The following is a 19,314-nucleotide window of genomic DNA, read 5'->3' on the forward strand; positions in this document are numbered from 1 at the left end:
GGCTGTATCACCGCCTGGTACGGCAACTGCTCCGCCCTCAACCGTAAGGCTCTCCAGAGGGTAGTGAGGTCTGCACAACGCATCACCGGGGGCAAACTACCTGCCCTCCAGGACACTTACACCACCCGATGTTACAGGAAGGCCATAAAGATCATCAAGGACATCAACCACCCGAACCACTGCCTGTTCACCCCGCTATCATCCAGAAGGCGAGGTCAGTACAGGTGCATCAAAGCTGGGACTGAGAGACTGAAAAACAGCTTCTATCTCAAGGCCATCAGACTGTTAAACAGCAATCACTAACATTGAGTGGCTGCTGCCAACACACTGTCATTGACACTGACCCAACTCCAGCCACTTTAATAATGGGAATTGATGGGAAATGATGTAAATATATCACTAGCCACTTTAAACAATGCTACCTTATATAATGTTACTTACCCTACATTATTCATCTCATATGCATACGTATATACTGTACTCTACATCATCGACTGCATCCTTATGTAATACATGTATCACTAGCCACTTTAACTATGCCACTTTGTTTACTTTGTCTACATACTCATCTCATATGTATATACTGTACTCGATACCATCTACTGTATGCTGCTCTGTACCATCACTCACTCATATATCCTTATGTACATATTCTTTATCCCCTTACACTGTGTATAAGACAGTAGTTTTAGAATTGTTAGTTAGATTACTTGTTGGTTATCACTGCATTGTCGGAACTAGAAGCACAAGCATTTCGCTACACTCGCATTAACATCTGCTAACCATGTGTATGTGACAAATAAAATTTGATTTGATCTATCCACAGTTTATGGACTAGGTAGGTTTTAATAGTGAGTGGGAACATACCCTATATACTTCCTGATGAACTCGGTCAGTATAAATATCAAGGTTATTCTGAGGCAACCCGGAACATATCCCAGTCCGCTATATCAAAACAATCTTGAAGATTGGATTCAGATTGGTCAGACCAGGGTTGAATTGACCTGCAAGACCACTTGTACTTCCTGTTTGAGTTTCTGCCTATAGGAAGGGAAAGTTGGAATGGAGTTTTGATCTGACTTTCCCGAAAGGAAGGGCGGGGGAGGGCCTTGCAGGCATCCCAGAAGGGAGAGTAATAGTGGCCGAGAGTTTTTGAAGAGCGAGTACTACAGGCAATGTGTTAGAACTTTGGTAGCATTTTCCTCAGACCTGCTTTTTTAGACTAGCTAGCTACTAGAATTACGGCCTCAGGATATGTGGTTTCCAGTTTGCACGAAGTCCAGTGTAGTTGAGGGCCGTCGTATCTGCTCGAAGGGGAATATATACACTGTGACTATAACCGAAGAGAATTCTCTTGATGGTATACGGTCGGCATTTGATTCTAGGTCGGGTGAATTAATGTACCTGGACTCTCACCATAAGTAGTATCATGAAACACACATCAGTCTCATCTTCCCGGATAATTCTTTATTCCTGTCTGTGCGATGTATCGAACTTTTTGTTGTGTCAAATGCAGTATCTGGTTGCTCCTAATTACACACCACAGACCAGCAAATATTCTTTACGTCATAGGAATCAATACAAATGTTTTTGTATGCCCTCTTATACACACTATTAGGCCCAGCCTTTGGAACTTAAGCTTTCCTAGATATCGCTACCATATTGTGATCACTACATCCAATGGATTTGGATACTGCTTTAATGCATTACAGCAGATATCTAAAGCATAATTGAAGATGTGATCAATACATGTTTTCATTCCTGTGCTGTATATCTCCCTGGTAGGTTTACTGAACCTGAACCAGTTTGCAGGCACTAGTGTGAAGCTTTTTCTTGATTGGGCAGCTTAATGAAAGCCAGTCAATATTTAGGTCACCCAGAAAATACACCTGTGATAACATATCAAGCATTTTACATGTTATCCAGATACTGGCTGATAACACTTGGTCTATAGCAGCTTCCCACCAGAATGGTCTTTAGGTGATGGAGGTTAAACAGTTTAACATGAGATCCTCTCAACTTTATAGGAATGTGGTTCTGAATATAGACTGCAACACTGCCCCGTTGGCATTTGTTATAACCATGGATTGCTGCTGTATCATCAACGGTATTATCTTAGTGAGTTTCAGATCAGAATATGAATGTCATCTGTTACTAGCAAGTTATCCATTTCATGAACCTTGTTTCAAAGCCCACATGTACATATGTAGCCTATTTATGAGCTGGGCTTAAGTCAATGTAGAGCATCTTCCGTTTCCAGAAGATGTCAGTGATCTATTAAAGTTATTCCAACAGAGCTACAGGAATATTTTAGCTAGGTGTAATGCCTGTAGACTGCTGAATCTTTCACACCCGCAGCCCAACGATGACCCCCGCCATGCCCTAGCTACACACCCTAGACCATGCCACACAACACGCCTTAACCCTAGTCACATGCCCTAGACAATGCCACAAGCCCTAAGCCCCCATGGACCGGTGAGTTAAAACAAAACCCAACTTGTTGGCCTACAGAAGTGTGGCTGTGACATGTGGTCCTTATGTCTCCTACAGAGGTGCATCTGTGCTGCAGGCTTCCGGCTCCAGGCTAATGGTTTGTCCTGTGTGGATGTTGACGAGTGTAATGAGGTCCTACCACCTGTCTGCAGCCACACCTGCCTTAACACCCGCGGCTCCTTCCTGTGTCGCTGTCACCATGGATATCTGCTGGAACCAAATGGGCACCGCTGCAAGACCCAAGGTACTCCAAATGTGTCTTTGCTTGAACGTAATTAAGACATTGTTTTAGTGAAATATTTACTTTTGTCTAAAGCCAAAAAAGACAGGAAATGCAAAAGCTATTTTGACCTATGCAGAAACTAGGCTTTTCAGAATAAATGGCTTAACTACTGCTAGAGTACTGAAGCTTAATTCATCTACTATACCTCCACAACAGATGTACTCCCATTGGATGGGTCGATTAGGATTCAAACCTTCTCAAACAGCCTAATACATACTCTTAGAGTAAGTTTACCCCATTAATGTACCTGGTCATGTATACATATTTTTTCATGTTAGACATTCACTTAAACATTATGGGGAGGTTTTCCCAGACACAGATTAAGCCTAGTCTTGGACTAAAAAGCAAGATCAATGGAAAATATCCAGCCAATATAATTTCTAGTCCGGGACTCAGTGAAATCTGTCTGTGAAACCACTCCTTAACCCTACATTTAACCAAGACTAATACATAAACTGACTGATGGGAAATGGACAAGAGTTGACAGCGCTTTAACATATTTTGAAGCAATACATGGTTAATATTCCTGTTCATTTTTATTTAACTAGGTATGTAAAACAAGTTATAAACTATGGAGTAATGGAATCTTATATGTTGTCGGGTTAGGGTTAGTTTATCGATAGCCTAGCATAGCATTATGCCTAGCTAGCAGCAGGCATCATGGTCACATCAGACAAGCAATCAAATTAAATTGTTTACCTTGGATGAGCTTCAGCTGTTTTCACTCACGAGACTCCCAGTTAGATAGCAAATGTTCCTTTTTTGTGAGGTTACAAGTTTATTAACTTTCAAAGCAGAATTACTTTTGTGTTCAACTATTGTATGATATACCATATTCTAGCTCTGTCTACTCATCCAATGTAAAAAATAAAATAAACAACCTTTTCAAATGTTGCTACATAAGACCGAATCAAGCCAGTTGGTCTCAAATGTTCAAATGCTTTTTACTCCTAAATGGGATTCTAAGGATATCAACTTTTTAAAGCAGCATTACTTCCTGTTGTTTCCTCCAACTATGGTGTATGATATGCCATTTTGAAGCTGAGTGTACTTTTATCAAATGTAAAAACACCAATTCAAATTTTGGTACATAAGACTGAAAAAAAGATGGTGGGTCACAAATGGCATCTAGAGAATCCCTATGGGAGAATCCCTATGGGAGAGTTCTAGTTTTCTATACATCCTTCCAGCAAGAAAATGAGCCAGCGGAATGCAGTGCCATCTGAGTATTTAGGAAATTGAGTTCCCAACCAGTGTGCCAAATTTAATTATCTAACATGGAGAAATTAAGGGGAGAAATGCATTGCTGGCTCAACCTAATAGACGCAACTAATGTAGATTTGTCTAATTATAGTTTTGTCATTGTATTCAAAATGGTGTGTTTTGGCATGGTATATTAATGGTGTATTTTGTCTGTGTAGATGAGGCTCACCTGCTGGCGTCTGTTCAGAATGAGCTGCTGGTGTTGGGGTTGCATAGCTCCAGCCTTTCATTGCTCTCCACTAGTCAGACACCTGTGTTCTGTGTGGATTATGACTGGAGAGACCAGAGGGTATACTGGGTCAGTCTGGAGGAGGAGAGCATCAAGTGGACTTCCATCAACACCAAGGAAACAGGCACTCTGGTCAAAGGTTAGTACCCTAACCAAGGACAGGGTTAGTGCCAAGTAGTCTCAGCCCTACTGTCTACTAGATGTTTGCTAACAGAATGCTCTCTTTCTGTAGGTGTGAAGTCTAATTCTATAGCTGTGGACTGGGTTGGCAGGAACCTGTACTGGCTGGATGGGCTGGCCAGTCAGATTCTGGCTGTGAGGCTGGGCACATCTACAGTAAAGTCTCAGAACTACATAGTGGTTCTGGATGAGGATCTGGAACAGCCTCGCTCACTACTGCTGCTGCCACACAAAGGGTGGGTTGGGTGTGAGGGCTGCTGCCACACAAAGGGTGGGTTCGGGTGTGAGGGCTGCTGCCACACAAAGGGTGGGTTCGGGTGTGAGGGCTGCTGCCACACAAAGGGTATACAAATGAATATACCTATCACTCTGTTTTTATAACACAACCCTGAAAAGTCCATTATCCCTCTGAAGAGTATGAATTAGGTTGAGAGGAGGTTTTGAGACTTAAAGCAACCTGTGTACAAATTGTTTGAAGCACAATAGACCGTCATAGCTGTATGCAGGAAAACCTTGATAGAGCATGGGTAGAATAGGCATTGTGGTGCTCATGTGAATTTAAATTTTTTGGAGGGGGGACTTCAGGTCCATGCCTTCTCTCGCATAGTTTTTTGTTTTCAATTTCCATGTTTACATCTGAAGGTGGTTATTCAACATATTATACAACAATACAAGTTAGGTAAAAGTAATCAATGAAAAATGGTAACAGAAATTATGTAGTTAGAATTTATTGAATATTAAAAGCTCATTTTCTAGAGGGAGGTGAAAAAACACTCATTTAAGCCAATATGGAACTGAACAATTTGTTTTCCTTGTGGTTCTCGCTCATGAGTCAGTGTTGATTTGCAAATTTTCCTCTAATGGGGTCATTGGCTTAGATATGATGGTAGGGTGATTTAAATATAACTGAGCTTCAAACAATGCTTATAGACAACTATAATTCAATCCAATTAAAACTAAAATGGGCATATGGAATTTATCACACAATTTCTATAACATCCACAAATCGAATAAAAATAATCATACAATGATTATCACCACAGACAACACCGCTACTCCTACACTCTCTCTTCGTCCGCCCACGTGCTCCTCGCACACCCCGAGCTTCTGGTCAGCGGGTGGTGCACCAGGATCCTCATCTCTCCCAAGTGGTCATTCTCTCTTTCTCCCTACCCATGGTCTATCGCCTCCTTGGAATTCCATGCTGTCACAGTTACCAGCCATTTCAAGCAACATCCATATCATTTATCGCCCTCCAGGTTCCTCTGAGCGTTCATCAATGAGCTTGATGCCTTGATAAGCCTCCTTTCCTGAGGACGGCTCACCTCTCTGGATCCAGGCGACTTTGCCTCCCCACGTCTCTTTGACTCATACCTCTCTCTGCCTCCTTCTTTCCACTCTCTCCTCTTTTGACCTCACCCCTCACCTTCCCCCCCTACTCACAAAGGCAGGCAATACGCTCGACCCTCATCTTTACTAGATGCTGGTTCCTCCACTAACCTCATTGCAACTCCCTCCAAGTCTCCGACCACTGCCTTATCCTTTTTCCTCTCGCTTCTCATCCAACACTTCCCACACTGCCCCTCTCGGATGTATCGCGCCGTCCCAACCTTAGCTCCCCGCTACTCTCTCCTCTTCCATCCTATCATCTCTTCCCCTCTGCTCAAACCTTCTCCAACCTATCTCCTGATTCTGCCTCCTCAACCCCTCCTCTCTCTCCCTTTCTGCATCCTTTGACTCTCTATGTCCCCTATCCTCCAGGCCGTCGGTCCCTCCCTCCCGCCTCCGTGGCTCGACGACTCATTGCGAGCTCACAGAACATAGCTCCTTGCAGCCGAGCGGAAATGGAGGAAAACTCGCCTCCCTGCGGACCTGGCATCCTTTCTCCTCCTCTACATTTTCCCTCCTCTGTCTTCTGCTGCTAAAGCCACTTTCTACCACTCTAAATTCCAAGCATCTGCCTCTAAACTCCTAGAGCTCTTTGCCACCTTCTCCTCCCTCTTGGGTCCTCCTCTCCCCCTCCTCCCTGCAGATGACTTCTCAACCATTTTGAAAAGAAGGTCGACGGGCATCCGATCCCTCGTTTGCTAAGTCAAACGACACCGCTGGTTCTGCTCACACTGCCCTACCCTGTGCTCTGACCTCCTTCTCCCTCTCTCCAGATGACATCGCGTCTTGTGACGGCCGGCCGCCCAACAACCTACTCCGCTTGACCCTATCCCCTCCCTCTTCTCCAGACCATCTCCGTGACCTTCTCCCTCCTACCTCACCTCGCTCATCAACTCATCCCTGACCGCTGGCTACGCCCCTCCGTCTTTCAAGAGAGCGAGAGTTGCACCCTTCTGAATAAACCTACACCATCCCTCCGATGTCAACAACTACAGACCAGTATCCCTCTTTCTTTTCTCTCCAACTCTTGAACGTGCCGCCCTTGGCCAGCTCTCCCGCTATCTCTCTCAGAATGACCTTCTTGATCCAAATCAGTCAGGTTTCAAGACTAGTCATTCAACTGAGACTGCTCTTCTCTGTATCACGGAGGCGCTCCGCACTGCTAAAGCTAACTCTCTCTCCTCTGCTCTCATCCTTCTAGACCTATCGGCTGCCTTCGATACTGTGAACCATCAGATCCTCCTCTCCACCCTCTCCGAGTTGGGCATCTCCGGCGCGGCCCACGCTTGGATTGCGTCCTACCTGACAGGTCGCTCCTACCAGGTGGCGTGGCGAGAATCCGTCTCCTCACCACGTGCTCTCAACACTGGTGTCCCCCAGGGCTCTGTTCTAGGCCCTCTCCTATTCTCGCTATACACCAAGTCACTTGGCTCTGTCATAACCTCACATGGTCTCCCCTATCATTGCTATGCAGACGACACACAATTAATCTTCTCCTTTCCCCCTTCTGACGACCAGGTGGTGAATCGCATCTCTGCATGTCTGGCAGACATATCAGTGTGGATGACGGATCATCACCTCAAGCTGAACCTCGGCAAGACGGAGCTGCTCTTCCTCCCGGGGAAGGACTGCCCGCTCCATGATCTCGCCATCACGGTTGACAACTCCATTGTGTCCTCCTCCCAGAGCGCTAAGAACCTTGGCGTGATCCTGGACAACACCCTGTCGTTCTCAAATAACATCAAGGCGGTGGCCCGTTCCTGTAGGTTCATGCTCTACAACATCCGCAGAGTACGACCCTGCCTCACACAGGAAGCGGCGCAGGTCCTAATCCAGGCACTTGTCATCTCCCGTCTGGATTACTGCAACTCGCTGTTGGCTGGGCTCCCTGCCTGTGCCATTAAACCCCTACAACTCATCCAGAACGCCGCAGCCCGTCTGGTGTTCAACCTTCCCAAGTTCTCTCACGTCACCCCGCTCCTCCGCTCTCTCCACTGGCTTCCAGTTGAAGCTCGCATCCGCTACAAGACCATGGTGCTTGCCTACGGAGCTGTGAGTGGAACGGCACCTCAGTACCTCCAGGCTCTGATCAGGCCCTACACCCAAACAAGGGCACTGCGCTCATCCACCTCTGGCCTGCTCGCCTCCCTACCACTGAGGAAGTACAGTTCCCGCTCAGCCCATGTCAAAAACTGCTCCGCTGCTCTGCCCCAATGGTGGAACAAACTCCCTCACGAGACGCCAGACAGCGGAGCTTCACCGCCTACCTCTCCGGAGACACCTGAAACCCCACCTCTTTAAGGAATACCTAGATATGATAAAGTAATCATTCTCACCCCCCTCCCCTTTAAAAGACCTAGATGTACCACAAAGTGGTTGCTCCACTGGATACAAGGTGAAAGCACCAATTTGTAAGTCGCTCTGATAGAGCATACATAAATGACTTAAATGTAATGTAAATGATTTAGCCCTATGAAGAGTACAACGTCCGACTGTGAAAATGAAACCACATCCCTATATATGAGTCTGTATAGTTCATATATTTTTTAAAAACATTTATTTCCCCAATTTCATGGTATCCAATTGGTGGTTAGTCTTGTTGCAACAGAGCTTGCACTTGAATCAGGTTCTCTAGCGGCACAGCTATCACTGCGATGCAATGCCTTAGACCCCTTGCGCCACTCGGGAGACCCTAGGGTCTGTATAGTTTGACACTGACTCCAACTTAGGTTCCCAATGTGGTTGGTTTGTAAATGGTGTGGGGAAATGTTTACAATCAAAATGGCCTAATTCAGTCTGATAGATGTGCAGGTCCTCCCTCTGGCGTTTCCACCTGTTTAGAAGTTCGCATGAAAGTCTGTCCTGTTTTTTTAGAACCTCACTCTGCTTGGCTGAGCCTGAAGGAAGACGGGTTTTTAATTGTATTATGTTGGTTGTAAAACACTCCTCCTTACATGTTTAATTGCTCTAGCCAGTATTCAGAACTTCAATGTCCTCAGGCATACTCCATTTTGCAGCAGTCATAAAACATATCACATGTGAAAGGGCAGCTGCCACACAAAGGTGGGTGAGGGGACAGGGTGTTAAAATAAAGCTTCAGTAGAATATAATAAATCATAAACTCGCCTGGTTGTGGACTGTAGGATAGATTTTTGGTAGACTGATAGCTGTAGACAACCCTGTTCCTGGAGTGCTGCAGCTACTGCAGGATTTGTCCCAACTGAACTAATTGATCAGTTTAGTAATGATTGCCTAAATTCAACACACACTTGGTCTTTCCAGGTTGGTTAAATGAGAAACTATGTTCCTTGGGCACTCCAGAACCAGGGTTGCCTACCCCGATGTAGACTAATCGTTGTTCTTTCTCTCCCAGGTTGATGGCTGGTCAGAGGTTGGTAGCGATCCCCAGATTGAGCGGTCAGGGATGGATGGCTCTGAGAGGAAGGTGGTGTTGACTCGTGTCTCAGCTGGGCTGGGTCAGTCTCTCTGTGGACACTCTCACTGACCGATCTACTGGGCAGATGAAAAACTGCAGTGCATCGGCTCTGTATCCCTGGAAGGACACAAATGTCAGGGTAACACTGCAGCTAACATGAATTATGGTTATACTTTACAGTAAACATGGAATGTCTAGATATTAACTTTTACTGTAAGCATGGAATGTGACTGGTTAAGACTGTTCTTTTTGCTCTTATCTGTCTTCACAAAAGCTTCTGCAGCTGACTGAAAATGCCCAGTCCATTCTCTGTAATGGTTTTTCAATGACATGGTCTACTGGTCTGACACCAAGAGAGAACTATTCAAGTATCCCACAAGAACACGGCAAGAACCGAAAGTTTTACCAAAAGACCTGGACAGCCTTTGGCATCAGGGTAAGTGCTTTAGACGCAGGACTGGGGTTAAGGGAATGGGTTCAACCTATAAATCAAATCAAATGTCTCTTTATATATCCCTTTCATCAGCTGATATCTCAAAGTGCTGTACAGAAACCCAGCCTAAAAAACCCCAAACAGTGCCAATGCAGGTGAAGCACGGTGGCTAGGAAAACTCTCAGAAAGGCCAAAACCTAGGAAGAAACCTAGAGAGGAACCAGGCTATGCGGGGTAATAGTCCTCTTCTGGCTGTGCCAGGTGGGAGATTATAACAGAACATGGCCAAGATGTTCAAATGTTCATAAATGATCAGCATGGTCGAATAATAATAATATGTAATAACACAATAATAATAATCATAATAATAATAATAATGCAGAACAGGTGAAACTGGAGCAGCAGCACGGCCAGGTGGACTGGGGACAGCAAGGAGTCATGTCAGGTAGTCCTGGGGCATGGTCCTAGGCTCAGGTCTCCTGAGAGGAAGAGAGAATTAGAGAACGCACACTTAGATTCACACAGGACACTGAATAGGACAGGAGAAGTACTCCAGATATAACAAACCGACCCTAGCCCCCGACACATAAACTACTGCAGCATAAATACTGAGGCTGAGACAGGAGGGGTCAGGAGACACTGTGGCCCCATCCGAGGACACCCCGGACAGGGCCAAACAGGACGGATATAACCCCACCCACTTTGCCAAAGCACAGCCCCCACACCACTAGAGGGATATCTTCAACCACCAACTTACCATCCTGAGACAAGGCTGAGTATAGCCCACAAAGATCTCAGCCATGGCACAACCCAAGGGGGGCGCCAACCCAGACAGGATGACCACATCAGTGAATCAACCCACTCAGGTGACGCACCCATCCAGGGACGGCATGAGACAGCCCCAGTAAGCCAGTGACTCAGCCCCTGTAATAGGGTTAGAGGCAGAGAATCCCAGTGGAAAGAGGAACTTTATAATCAGTGGTAGTGGTTATGTTGCCCTTCTCTCCCTCCGTCTTGAAGTGTCTTGCGGTCTTTCGCTTCTTTCAATTCAATTTAAGGGCTTTATTGGCAAACGTATGTAGATAATAAACAATATTGAAACAATACTAATTTACAGGGAACATGAATCACAAAAGCTCCAAGAAAAGTGACTTTCAAGTGTCATATGTGCAAATAGTGTACAAAGGGGAAAATAAACCAACAGAAATACAAGTTGTATTTACAATGGTCTTTGTTCTTCACTGGTTGCCCTTTTTCTTGTGGCTTCTGTGATTGCCGGTATTTCACTATATATGTAGAGAGATAGATGTGAGAGATAGTTGATCAAAATTGGTTTTGTTTTCGAATTCTTTGTGGATCTGTGTAGTCTGAGGGAAATATGTGACACTAACCTGGTCATACATTTGGCATCAGGTTAGGAAGTGCAGCCTCGGTTTACCCCGTTTTAGGTTAGGTGTTCACATAGCCTGTCTTCTTTTGAGAGCAAGGTCTGCCTTCGGCGGCCTTTGTCAATCGTAAAGCTATGCTCACTGAGTCTGTACAAGATTTCCTTAATTTTGGGTCAGTCACAGTGGTCAGGTATTCTGCCACTGTGTACTCTGTTTTAAGGCTAAATAGCATTCTAGTTTGCTGTTTTTTGTCATTTCTTTCCAGTGTGTCAAGAATAATTTTTGTTTTCTCATGATTTGGTTGGGTCTCATTGTGTTGCTGTCCTAGGGCTATGTGAGGTCTGTTTGAACTAAGGCCCAGGACCAGCTTGTTTAGGCGACTCTTTCTCCAGGTTCATCTCTCTGTAGGTGATGACTTTGTGGAAGGTTTGGGAATTGCTTCCTTTTTGGTTGTAGGTTATTTTCTGGATTTTGATCATTAGCGTTAATGACCTAATTCTGCTCTGAATGCATTATTTGGTGTTTTCTGCTGTACATAGAGGATATTTTTGCAGAAATCTGCATGCAGTTTCTCAATTTGGTATTGTCCCATTGTTGTGATTTTTGGGGGTTGGTGAGTCAATCACCACCTTCCGGAGACACCTGAAACCCCACCTCTTTAAGGAATACCTAGGATAGGATAAAGTAATCCCTCTCACCCCCCTTAAAAGATTTAGATGCACTACTGTTCCACTGGATGTCATAAGGTGAATGCACCAATTTGTAAGTCGCTCTGGATAAGAGCGTCTGCTAAATGACTTAAATGTAAATGTAATGTGAGTGGACCCCAGATTTCCACTATAAAGGGCAATGGGTTCTACAACTGATTCAAGTATTTTTGCTAGATCCTAATTTGTTGAATGTAATGTTCCTTTGATGGCAAAGGAGGCCCTTGTTGCCTTGTGTCTCAGATCGTTCACAGCTTTGTGTAAGTTACCTATAACGCTGATGTTTAGGCCGGAGATATGTATAGTTTTGTGTGTTTTAGGCAACGGTGTTTTGATGTAATTTCTACTCGTGATCTGGGAATTGACCTTCCTTTGAACACCATTATTTTTGTCTTACTAAGATTTACTGTTAGGCCCAGATCTGACAGAATCTGTGCAGAAGATCTAGGTGCTGCTGTAGGCCCTCCTTGGTTGGGGATAGAAGCACCAGATCATCAGCAAACATTTGACTTCAGATTCTAGTAGGGTGAGGCAGAGTGTTGCAGACTGTTCTAGTGCCATCACCAATTTCTTGACATTATATAGAGTAGACATATAGAGTGCTGTGAAAATATTTGCCCCTTCCTGAGTTTAATTTTTTGCACATTTCTCACACTTAAATGTTTCAGATCATCAAACAAATTTAAATATTACGCAAAGGTAACCCAAGTAAACACACAATGCAGTTTTTAACTTATAGCTGCAGGGCAGTATTTGAGTAGCTTAGATGAAAGGTGCACAGAGGTGCCCATATTCAACGGCCTGCTCCTCAGTCATAGTTGCTAATATTAGCATATTATTAACCTGTTGCTTCTACTGGGACGCTTGCGTCCCAACTAGAGCTCTGGAAATGCAAATGCGCTACGCTAAATGCTAATAGTATTAGTTAAAACTCAAAAGTTCATTAAAATACACATGCAGGGTATCGAATTAAAGCTACACTCGTTGTGAATCCAGGCAACAAGTCAGATTTTTAAAATGCTTTTCGACGAAAGCATGAGAAGCTATTATCTGATAGCATGCAACACCCCAAAAGACCCACAGGGGACGTAAACAAAATAATTAGCATTTCGGCGTTACACAAACCGCACAATAAAATGGAAAACATTCATTACCTTTCACCATCTTCTTTGTTGGCACTCCTAGATGTCCCATAAACACTATTTGGGTCTTTATTTCGATTAAATCGGTCCATATAAATCCTAGATATCGTTATATGTAGACTGTGTGATAAACGAAAAAACATTGTTTCAAAACGTAACGTCATTTTTTTAAATTCAAAAAGTCGACGATAAACTTTCACAAAATACTTCGAAATACGTTTGTAATGCAACTTTAGGTATTAGTAAACGTTAATAAGCGATAAAATTCATCAGGAGGCGATGTAAAGATCATTAGCTGTCCGTCTGGAAAAATGTCCGGCTAGAAACTCAACGAAAATATCCGGTCCCAGACCAGATTAGATACGGTGTCCTGTATGTGTTTGACCAAGAAAAAAACTCGAAGGGAAATGACAAGACTCTAGACACCCTGTGGAAGCTGTAGGTACTGCAACCTCAGGCAATTAATTGTGGTTCACGTTTATCAATGGGTTCAAGTAGCGATGGATATATTTTCCCATTTTCAGTGATCAGTTTTTCCTGTGCTTTTGATGTAAATGCCGTTCTGGTAAAGCCATAGCAGTGATTTAACCAGTTTTTTAAACGTCTGAGTGTTTTCTATCCACACAGACTAAGCAAATGCATATACTATATTCCTGGCATGAGTAGCAGGGCGCTGAAATGTTGCGCGATTTTTAACAGAATGTTCAAAAAAGTAGAGGGTCGACTGAAGAGGTTAATATTGGATAGAAAACACTGAAGTTTCTAAAACTGTTTTAAATTATGTCTGTGTATAACAGAACTCTTATAGCAGGCAAAAACCTGAGAAATTCCACTTCATGTTTTTTTTTTGGGGGTGGCAGATTTTTGACCAAGCTCTCATTGAAATTACAGCGAGATATGGATGAGTTTTCACTTCCTACTCCTTCCACTAGATGTCAATAGAACTTTGTCCTACTAATGTGAAGGGGGGGTCAAATGAGAAAGGAAAGTTGACCATGCATTCAGTTGACCATGCATTCACTGTGCGCGTTCACCGGGGAAGGACCTGCCTTCCACCGGTCATCTGAAGTCATTCTAATTCTCCGGTTGTAACGTTATTCAAGACATATGTAAAGAACATTATAAAGATTGTTTCAATAAATCTTTTGAAATGTTTCTACTGACTGTTACGGAACTTTTGGACATTTCGTCACGTTATAGTGGACGCGCTTTGTGACTTTGGAATTGTTTACCAAACGCACTAACCAAAGTAGCTAATTGGACATAAATAACGGACATTTTCGAATAAATCAAGCATTTATTGTGGACCTGGGATTCCTAGGACTGCATTCTGGTGTTCATCAAAGGTCAGGAAACATTTTTCATGCATTTTCTGGTTTCTGTTGACTACAACATGACGGCTAATTTGTGTACTGTTCTGAGCTCCGTCTCAGATTATTGCATGGGTTGCTTTTTCCATAGATAAAAAAGAAAATCTGACACAGCAGTTTCATTAAGGAGAGGTACATCTATAATTCCATGTGTATAACGTGTATGATCATCTGCATTTATGATGAGTATTTCTGTTGAAACGAAGTGGCTATGCAAAATCACATGTTTTTGGAACTAGTGAATATAATAAGCCAATGTAAACTCAGATTTGATATAAACTTTATCAAACAAAACATGCATGTATTGTTTAACATGAAGTTCTATGAGCCATCTGATGAAGATAATTCAAGGTTGGTGATTAATTTTATCTTTGTTTCTGCTTTTTGTGAAAGCTATATTTCGCTGGAAAATGGCTGTGCTTATTGTGGTTTGGTGGAGACCTAACATAATCTTTTGTAGTGCTTTTGCTGAAAAGCATATTTGAAATCGGACACTGGTGGGATTAACGAGAATAGCTTTAAAATGGGATGAGACATGTATGTTTTAGGAATTGTAATTATGAGATTTCTGTGGGTTGAATTTGGCGCCCTCTATTTTCACTGGTAGTTGTCATATCGATCCCGTTAGCGGGATTGCAGCCATAACAAGTTTTAAGTGATAGCTTTTTCCCTTAAGAAATAAAAGTATCTGAACCTTCATGGCCCTATGTGAAAAAGTAATTGCTCCCTAAACCTAATAACTGGTTGTGCCACCCTCAGCAGCAACAACTGCAATCAAGAGATTGCGATAACTGGCAATGAATCTTTCACATCACTGTGGAGGAATTTTGGCCCACTCTCCTTTTGCATAATTGTTTTAATTCAGCCACATTGGAGGGTTTTAGAGCATGAACTTCCTTTTAAGGTCACGCCACAGCATCTCAAGTGGACTCAAGTCCGGACTTTGACTACGCCACTCCAAAAACATATATTTTTTTAAGTCATTGAGGTGGACTTGGTGGTGTGTTTTGGATCGGTTTCCTGCTGCAGAACCAAAGTGCGCTTCAGCTTGAGGTCACGAACTGATGGCAGGACATTCTCCTCACAATTTTTTGGGAGAGAGCAGAATTCATGGTTCCATCAATCACAGAAAGTCGTCCAGGTCCTAAAACAGCCCCAGACCATCACACTACCACCACCATATTTGACTGTTGCTATGATGTTCATTTTCTGAAATGCTGAGTTACTTTTACGCCAGATGTAATGGGACGCACACCTTCCAAAAAAGTTCAACTTTGTCCCGTCAGATCACAGAATATTTTCCCAAAAGTCTTGGATCATCAAGATGTTTTTTGCCAAAAGTGAGACGAGCCATTGTTCTTTTTGGTCAGCAGTGGTTTTCGCCTTGGAACTCTGCCAAGGATGTAATTTTTGCCCAGTCTCCTTCTTATGGTCATGAACACTGACCTTAACTGAGGCAAGTGAGTCCTGCAGTTCTTTAGATGTTGCGGTTTCTTTTGTGACCTCTGAGTTGTCGCTGCGCTCTTGATTTAATTTTGGTAGGCCGCCACTCCAGGAAGGTTCACCACTGTTCCAAATGTTCCGCATTTGTGGATTTTTGCTCTCACTGGTTTGCTGGAGTCTCAAAGTTTTAGAAATGGCTTTAACCCTTTCCAGACTGATAATGTCTTACTTTGTTTCTCATCTGTTCCAGAATTTATTTTTATCGTGGCATATCTTGCTTTTTGAGGTCTGTTGGCCTACTTCACTTTGTCAGACAGGTTCTATTGAAATGATTTCTTGATTAAACATGTCTTGCAGTTATCAGGCCTGGGTGTGGCTAGTGAAATTGAACTCAGCTTTCCAAAAATGTGATTAACCACATTAATTCATGATTTAACAAGGGGGCATTACTTTTTTCACAGGGCCATGAAGGTTTGGATACTTTGATTTATTAAAAAAGCTAAAGTATCACTTAACCTGCATTTTCTGTTTACTTGGGTTATCTTTGTGTAATATTAACATTTGTTTGATCTGAAATGTTTAAGTGTGACATATAATATAAAATATAAATCAGGAACGGGGAACTGCTGTGAAAGTATTTGTGTGTATGTATACATATATAAACTTCAACTGCGCATATATATTAATATATATTATGTGTGTATGTGTGGTTGAAGTTTACATGCACCTTAGCCAAATGCATGTCAAATCAGTTTTTCACTATTCCAGACATGGAATCCTAGTAAAAAGTCCTTGTCTTAGGTCAGTTAGGATCACCACTTTATTTAAAGAATGTGAAATGTCAGAATGATAGTGATTTATTTCAGCTTTTATTTCTTTCATCACATTCCCAGTGGGTTAGAAGTTTACATACTCAATTAGTATTTGGTAGCATTGCCTTTAAATTATTTAACTTCAGTCAAACATTTTAGGTAGCCTTCCACAAGATTCTCCCAATAATTTGGATGAATTTTGGCCCATTGCTCCTGACAGAGCTGGTGTAACGAAGTCAGGTTTGTAGGCCTTCTTGCTCACACGCTTTTTCAGTTCTACAGTTCTTGAATTGCACCAGTCCTCCTGAACATGATGCTGCCACCCCTGTGCTTCACGGTTGGGATGGTGTTCTTTGGCTTGCAAACCTCTCCCATTTTCCTCCAAACATAACGATGGTCATTATGGCCAAACAGTTCTATTTTGTTTCTTCAGACGAGGACATTTCCCCAAAAAGTACGCTTTTTGTCTCCATGTGCAGCTGCAAACCGTAATCTGGCTTTTTTGGAGGTTTTGGAGCAGTGGCTTCTTTGCTGAGCGGCCTTAAAGGTTTTGTCGATATATATGGACTTATGTACCTGTTTCCTCCAGCATCTTAAAGGTCCTTTGCTGTTATGGGATTGGTTTGCACTTTTTCGCACCAAAGTATGTTCATCTCTAGGATAGAACACGTCTCCTCCCTGAGCGGTATGAGGCTGCGTGGTCCTATGGTCTTTATACTTGCGTACTATTGTTTGTACAGATGAACGTGGTAGCTTCAGGCATTTTGAAATTGCTCCCAAGGTTGAACTAGACTTGTGGAGGTCTATAAAAAAAATCTGAGATCTTAGGATGTCTGCTTGACATGTTTTAGATTTGATAGGGAAGCTAAATATACTGTTTAGGTTTTCTACTGTTAGTTTACACTTTCACTACTAGTGAAACTTTTTGTCCAGGAAATTGTCTAGAAGAGATTGAATTTGTTGCCTAATTTTGTAGTCTCCTTCCATCTATAGCATTTCTTAATATTATTCAGCTCCTTTGGCTTTGATGCCTCACGATTGAGCAAAGTAGTGTGATTTTGCTGTGATCTGATATGGGTGTCAGTGGACTGACTGAATGCTCTGGGTTGAGGTCAGTGATAAAGTAGTATACAGTACTACTGCCAAGAGATGAGCTATAGGTGTACCTAACGTAGGAGTCCACACGAAGCCTACCATTGACTTTGTACATATAGAGCTGCAGGAGTTGTGACCCATTTATGTTCTCGTAGTTGTGCCTAGGGGGGAATTGCTGTTACCTCCAGGTAGGTGTTTGTCTTCTGTGTGCTGAGGCTGTCAGATTCTTGTCCAGTTCTGGCATTTAGGTGGCCACAAACTAGTACATGTCCCTGGGCCTGTAAATTATTGATTTTCTCCTCCAGGAAGGAGAAGCTGTCTTCATTAAATTATGGGTATTCTAGTGGGGGATGGATATACACTGCTCAAAAAAACAAAGGGAACACTTAAACAACACAATGTAACTCCAAGTCAATCACACATCTGTGAAATAAAGCTGTCCACTTAGGAAGCAACACTGATTGACAATACATTTTCACATGCTGTTGTGCAAATGGAATAGACAACAGGTGGAAATTATAGGCATTTAGCAAGACACCCCCAATAAAGGAGTGGTTCTGCAGGTGGGGACCACTTCTCAGTTCCTATGCTTCCTGGCTGATGTTTTGTCACTTTTGAAAGCTGATGGTGCTTTCACTCTAGTGGTAGCATAAGACTGAGTCTACAACCCACAAGTGGCTCAGGTAGTGCAGCTCATTCAGGATGGCACATCAATGCGAGATGTGGCAAGAAGGTTTGCTGTGTCTGTCAGCGTAGTGTCAGAGCATGGAGGCGCTACCAGGAGACAGGCCAGTACATGAGGAGACGTGGAGGAGGCCGTAGGAGGGCAATAACCCAGCAGCAGGACCGCTACCTCCACCTTTGTGCAAGGAGGAGCAGGAGGAGCACTGCCAGAGCCCTTCAAATGACCTCCAGCAGGCCACAAATGTGCATGTGTCTGTTTCTGACCATTTGAGCAGACTCCATGAGGGTGGCATGAGGGTCCGACGTCCACAGGTGGGGGTTGTGCTTACAGCCCAACACCGTGCAGGACATTTGGCATTTGCCAGAGAACACCAAGATTGGCAAATTCGCCACTGACGCCCTGTGCTCTTCACAGAAGAAAGCAGGTTCACACTGAGCACATGTGACAGACGTGACAGTCTGGAGACGCCGTGGAGAACATTCTGCTGCCTGCAACATCCTCCAGCATGACCGGTTTGGCGGTGGGTCAGTCATGGTGTGGGGGTGGTATTTCTTTGGGGGGCCGCACAGCCCTCCATGTGCTCGCCAGAGGTAGCCTGACTGCCATTAGGTACCGAGATGAGATCTCAGACCCCTTGTGAGATCATATGCTGGTGCGGTTGGCCCTGCGTTCCTCCTAACGTAAGACAATGCTAGACCTCATGTGGCTGGAGGTGTCAGCAGTTCCTGCAAGAGGAAGGCATTGATGCTATGGACTGGCCCGCCCGTTCCCCAGACCTGAATCCAATTGAGCACATCTAGGACATGTCTCGCTCCATCCACCAACGCCACGTTGCACCACAGACTGTTCAGGAGTTGGTGGATGCTTTAGTCCAGGTCTGGGAGGAGATCCTCAGGAGACCATCCGCCACTTCATCAGGAGCATGCCTGGGCGTTGTAGGGAGGTCATACAGTCATGTGGAGGCCA

At 43.6% G+C, this 19,314-nt stretch overlaps 1 protein-coding gene across 1 annotated transcript in view; it reads left to right on the plus strand.

Moving 5' to 3' along the window:
• The window catches only part of LOC115117472 (low-density lipoprotein receptor-related protein 2-like), a 100,452-nt gene that overhangs the window by 52,880 nt on the left and 28,258 nt on the right, over positions 1–19,314 (plus strand). The window contains exons 28-31 of the mRNA XM_065017117.1: positions 2,551–2,737; positions 4,198–4,407; positions 4,501–4,684; positions 9,628–9,709. Coding sequence (XP_064873189.1) covers positions 2,551–2,737; positions 4,198–4,407; positions 4,501–4,684; positions 9,628–9,709 — 663 coding nt within the window. The remainder of the gene's footprint in view (positions 1–2,550; positions 2,738–4,197; positions 4,408–4,500; positions 4,685–9,627; positions 9,710–19,314) is intronic.

Source organism: Oncorhynchus nerka, linkage group LG4 (genome assembly GCF_034236695.1).
Source record: "Oncorhynchus nerka isolate Pitt River linkage group LG4, Oner_Uvic_2.0, whole genome shotgun sequence".
NCBI classification, from domain to species: domain Eukaryota; kingdom Metazoa; phylum Chordata; class Actinopteri; order Salmoniformes; family Salmonidae; genus Oncorhynchus; species Oncorhynchus nerka.